The 5990-nt window shown below is 37.9% G+C and overlaps 1 protein-coding gene across 1 annotated transcript in view; it reads right to left on the bottom strand.

Moving 5' to 3' along the window:
• Window positions 1–1321: 1321 nt before the first annotated feature.
• The window catches only part of LOC108906132 (heat shock protein 68-like), a 15212-nt gene continuing 10543 nt past the window's right edge, over window positions 1322–5990 (bottom strand). Inside the window, exons 3-4 of the mRNA XM_018709304.2 lie at window positions 4700–5262; window positions 1322–1881 (exon numbers count right to left, since the gene is read on the bottom strand). Of these exons, the coding sequence (XP_018564820.1) occupies window positions 1367–1881; window positions 4700–5262 (1078 nt within the window). The 3' untranslated portion in view covers window positions 1322–1366. The remainder of the gene's footprint in view (window positions 1882–4699; window positions 5263–5990) is intronic.

Genomic DNA, 5990 nt, shown 5'->3' with positions numbered 1-5990 from the left:
TTGCAACTTGTCCAGCAGGTAACCATGTTTTTTTTTCAGTCTTTGTTGCAGATTGTGAATTAATATAAATCTAACTTTCTTTTTGTTAACTGTTTTTTTTTTCTGTAAATAAATGTATTATTATTATTATTATTATTATACTGCAAAATCACTGGATGATGTATTTCCCTTCTTTTTTATGATTGTAGCCTTAAGACAATGGAGTTGTTGGCAATCAACCTCAGCAATGGTGATTACATTCGCCTCCTTTGTCATACTAGTTACATGTCAGTTTATCCGAAGTTTTTGCTCGGGGAGTTACCTTTCTATTAGTGCTAAGCTATGTGGCCAGCAAAGAGGCACAACTATTGACATGCCGATTTCTGTTGTTTGCATTCCAAATATGAGGCAGCCATACACCCAATTTATGAACTTACCCCACGTAATGCAAATGTCGTTTTATGGGCGATTAGTCTATCATACCCACCAATTCTGGGGTTAATTGATGTGGATCATCAAAGTTAGCTGATTTCCCTGAACATGAATAATTGTTCATCTCAAAATGGTCTTCTTTGAAACGAGAAATCTATTTTCGTCAAAAATGAGGCCTAAGTCCAACACTGGTAGACTTTTTGAGGGCACGTCCATGTAATCCAATGTTATAGTTACTTTCTTGCTGTGAAAATACATGAGGCTACACTTGCCAGAAGGTAATTCGTTTTTGTCACACCGGTTATTAAGTGAGGTATGGTGAGGTATATTGTATATTTTTCACGATATCATTGATAAAAATAACAAATAGGAGAGGTCCAAGTATGGACCCTTGAGGAAGTCCTGCTGGTCGAAGGGAAATACTAGATTTGTCGTAAATGCTCGATTTTTTCTGCTTGGTGCTCCACTTACTTTTGCAAATCAATCAAGTATGGCACTGAAACAACGTCTGTCATGTCCAACAATTGATTTTCATGGCACTCTTTGCTGTAGAAACAAAAAACGCTACGAACTTATGCACCGTCCCAATACTTTCCTCTCAAGTAGACCTAGCTAAGTACCTTCATAAAATTTTATGGAAAACATGCTCACGATGGAAGTTATGTTGAAATTTGATCTGGAAGATGTTTTCTTCGATCAAGGTTAAGGCTACGTTGGAAGAAGAGACTACTGCTACTAAATTTCACTGTATTATAATAATAAATTTGAAACGAATTAAAAAAAACAACAAAAAAAGAAAAACACTGCTTTTTTAACGGAAAATTTAATAAAAGTAAAGAACAAAGAAAAAAATAAATAAAAATTGAAATGAGAAATAAAACAAAAAAGAAACAATAAATATTTAATATACTAAAAACATACAAAACTGATTGAAGAAGAAATACAAATCAACTGCTCAGTCGACCTCCTCGATAGTAGGTCCGTCGTCTCCCGACTTCTGCCCCCCGCCCCGATGCAACTTCGTCATGATCGGCCCGCACGTCCTGGTCATCTCCTTCAGCTTATACTCGAACTCGTCCTTCTCCGCCGTCTGGTTGCTGTCCAACCACTTGATGCAGTTGTCGCACTCCTTCTGCACCTTCATCTTGTCCTCGTTGCTCAGCTTGTTCCCGCAATCCTCCACGGCTTGCTTGACGCTGAACACATAGCTCTCCAGGCTGTTCTTGCTCGCGACCCTCTCCCTCTGCCTGTCGTCCTCTTCCTTGTAGCGCTCCGCCTCGGCTAGCATCCTCTCGATGTCCTTCTGGGAGAGCCGGCCCTTGTCGTTATTGATGGTGATCTTCTTCGAGTTGCCGGTGCTGTTTTCCAAGGCGGAAACGTTCAGGATGCCGTTGGCGTCCAGGTCGAAGGTGACGTCTATTTTGGGAATGCCGCGGGGCGCCGGGGGGATCCCCGACAGATCGAAAGTTCCTGAAAGGGAAGACGTGGTAAAAGAAATATTAATATGAGCAGGGCGTCCGGGAACTACGAGCAGATAATTGAGGAGGCGATTCTAGTCAGAAAAACAATGGTAAAAGTCTCTGCGACACTTTTTCGAAAGTTCGATGCTAATAGGGTTACATAACCTCAAAGTAACTTTTCAATAAATACAAGTTTGTGCTATAATTTTTTTTTCTCAGAAGAACGATTTTTTTCAAATTTGGTACAATTACTGAAAAAAAATCATCAAAATGCTATACTCCGACGCCAAAATGGTAGGTAGTAGAGCCATAAATAAATCAAATCACAATTTTTACTACTTCTCAAACTAACAAATTAATTTTGTGTATTTTCTGCATAGAAATTGTAATGTGCCCTTCATTTCGCAAAGTGTTCCGATATGTTCGGCCTGCGCGCGCGTTCTTGGAAAATTCTAGACGATTGACTTCTTGAATGTGACGGTTTCCAGCTGATACATGTCAATGCGTGTCATAAGCGTACAAATGTGAGAGAGGTGACATTATGTTCGCATTTGTTATTCCAATAAATGTTGTTAAAGAGTGGTTTGGTGTGTGAGTATTAGTAGCCAATTCATAATCAAGATAGTCGTAAATATTCGTATTTAATAGGCCAAGAAAAAGCAAAAGAAAACTATACAAGTTGTAAGAAAAAAAAATAGAAATTGCGGTCTGTAGCAAGATACATGGATTCTATTTTACGAGTAAAAATGACTTTTAATATTAAAAAAAAAAATTAAAAACATGAGTCGTTACTGAAAACGTAAAGTATGCTAATAGAAATGAAAGAAATAGAAAGAGAGTTTATAGAAAATAATAGGGGAAAATTTTGGTTTTCCATCTAGAAAACGAAATGTATTTTTTAATAGGATTTTCTATGGGTTTAAAGGACCCCTTGGGGAAAAAATGGCGACTAATAATTACACGTATAAGAAGGAAATCGGATTTTTGGATAAATAATAGTTTACATATGTTCGAGTTATGACGATCAGGATATTGAAAAATAGTTTGCATCTATTTTGCCTCACGTCAAACTTGGTGTAGTGATAGCCATAGATAATGCGCCTTACCATGGTCGACAACTAGAAAAATTGTCAACATCTGCATGGAGAAAGGGAACCACGGAATGGTTAAATGGAAAACATATTGAATGTGTTAAAAGTAATTTCACAAAAAGGAAAGAAATGTAGTGGATAAAATAACTCGCAGTGTTACACTACTTCGATTGCCACTACACCACTGTGAGCTTAACCCCACTGAACTGATGTGGATACGAAATACGTGTACGAAATAAAACAACTTTGAAATTAGGAGATATAAAAGGACTTTTGCAGGAGACATATAATTTTCCAACTTTTCAATGATTCCATTGTTTTTAGAATTGCTTTTGAAATAAAAAATTCCCATATTTCTTTTCTGAAACGAACACTTAGAATTATTTTCGATTTATTTTACTGTGTGGCAAGTTTATTTAACCTAAAAAAATAATAATAAGTACTCGAAAATGGTTAAGTTTTCGAATAAATTTGATTTTTTTCTTCAAATATTGAGTGACGTCGAAATTCTGGGGTTTTTAATGTACGTCAAACATCTTTAAGGGATATTTGCACAAATATGAAGTTTCCAGAAAACTTTAACACCCCGTATCTGGGAAACGAAACATTTTCGGATCCATGTTTATGACAATTTTTTTCTCANCACTACACCACTGTGAGCTTAACCCCACTGAACTGATGTGGATACGAAATACGTGTACGAAATAAAACAACTTTGAAATTAGGAGATATAAAAGGACTTTTGCAGGAGACATATAATTTTCCAACTTTTCAATGATTCCATTGTTTTTAGAATTGCTTTTGAAATAAAAAATTCCCATATTTCTTTTCTGAAACGAACACTTTTAGAATTATTTTCGATTTATTTTACTGTGTGGCAAGTTTATTTAACCTAAAAAAATAATAATAAGTACTCGAAAATGGTTAAGTTTTCGAATAAATTTGATTTTTTTCTTCAAATATTGAGTGACGTCGAAATTCTGGGGTTTTTAATGTACGTCAAACATCTTTAAGGGATATTTGCACAAATATGAAGTTTCCAGAAAACTTTAACACCCCGTATCTGGGAAACGAAACATTTTCGGATCCATGTTTATGACAATTTTTTTCTCAGTTTAATAATCAATTTTGAAGTAAATAATAGTCTTTTTATGTTTTTTTATGTAAGTGCAGTTGATTACTATTAATAAACGTTTACTGTTTATTGTTGGTATAATTCAGTGCTGATCGGGGCATTAGCCCGCAGAGCAGTTGTCTCCCGCAAAACCATCAGTTTAAAAATAATTATTTCGCTTAATCGCGTCAGCTCTTGCGAAATAGCAGGTCGCTCTCTGCTAGTTTGGCCGTTTGAAAATCGATATATCGATATAACATCATCTCACCTACACTCACTCCATGTTTTTAGTTAAAACACCAAAAATAGCAGGATCGTTCGTTGGTTCTCCCACTTATGGCATACTGATGAGAATAAGTTCGAAACCGGTATATGTCTGGTGGGTAAGACTGACAAATGATCCTAGCTGTTTACTAGATATTGCCGATCAATGCTGATCGTGTCATTAGTCCGCGGAGTAGCTGTTTCCCGCAAAATAAAGAGCATAATTGTACAAAATTTAAAAAACAGTGAATATCCGAAAAAGCATCCGACTAGAAACTTGTACCATTACTTTTATGAAGATAACCTGCCAAATAGTTCGCTCATAGCTTCCATCCACTCTAGGCATAAAAATGGATTACCCAACAAGTTATTATCCCTCGTCATCGCCCTCTCCCCTTCAAAAACCTGGATGGTGACCGCCGGCTGGTTGTCCGAGTACGTGGTGAACGTCTGCGTCTGCTTGCAGGGTATCCTGGAGTTCCTGTCGATTATCTTCGACATAACCCCACCGGCAGTCTCGATACCCAAAGACAGCGGCGTCACATCGACCAAGAGCACATCCTGTATCTTGGAACTGGTGTCCCCGCTCAGGATGGCCGCTTGGACGGCGGCGCCGTAGGCCACCGCCTCGTCCGGATTGATACTCAGGTTCAGGCTCTTGCCGTTGAAGTAGTTTTGTAGGAGCGACTGGATCTTGGGGATCCTGGTGGAACCCCCGACCAGCACGACGTCGTGGACGTCGGATTTGCTCATGCCGGCGTCGTTGAGGGCCTTCTCCACGGGCTGGAGCGTGCCCTTGAACAGGTCGGCGTTAAGCTCCTCGAATCGTGCTCTGGATATCTTGGTGTAGAAGTCGAGGCCGTCGAAGAGGGCGTCGATTTCTAGGGAGGCCTCCGTGCTGGAGCTGAGCGTCCTTTTGGCCCTTAAAAAAATAATAAAATAGTTGAATGGATTCAATAATTCAATTCTTTTTGCAAATACAGAGCTTTCATAAATGATTACAAGTCGCGTGACCGGTAATTTTGTTTATCTGCTCCCACTATAGTAAATAGACTATTAATACATTTTTTTTAAAGGATGTAAGTGGATTTTACCATAGAAGTGGAAGCTACTATGGACAACGGGAGGTAAGTGAGGTAACTTACCTCCCTAGGGAAAAAAGCGATTTCGAGTTATAAATGCATATTTTATGAACAAATAAATAGAAATATTTGATGTAGTAACGTTGCCGGGGTTCTTCGGAATGAATGGCCTGTATATGTTTCAGGATGTTCTAGTTTCAAAAACTGTGCAATCTTATTAGGCATAATAGAAAGGGTATTCTTGCCGACTGGCTGGTTGTAACATCTACCTGCTTGATAGCGCATAAAATAGCGTGAAATTTCAGTTTTAATTTCCAATCTAAACTTAATATATTTCTTGAGAATTTCTAGGTGAGAAACAGAACCTAGATGAAAAGTAATTGTAAACGTACGTGACATACCATTTTTAGAATCTGGAATAATTGTAACTACAATAATGTCATCGAAATTTTTGAAATTGACGTTGTCCAAAGTAAGTTTGCATAACTCATCAGAACGGCATGCTCCTGCAATGCCTAAGACCGTCACTACCTTCGTTAGCAAATATGTGTTATCGCATAGTTTGGAA

This window comes from Anoplophora glabripennis, unplaced genomic scaffold (genome assembly GCF_000390285.2).
Source record: "Anoplophora glabripennis isolate ALB-LARVAE unplaced genomic scaffold, Agla_2.0 scaffold21, whole genome shotgun sequence".
In the NCBI taxonomy this organism is placed as follows: domain Eukaryota; kingdom Metazoa; phylum Arthropoda; class Insecta; order Coleoptera; family Cerambycidae; genus Anoplophora; species Anoplophora glabripennis.
The sequence above is the reverse complement of the archived record's forward strand: the minus strand, read 5'-3'. Positions and strand labels throughout refer to the sequence as shown.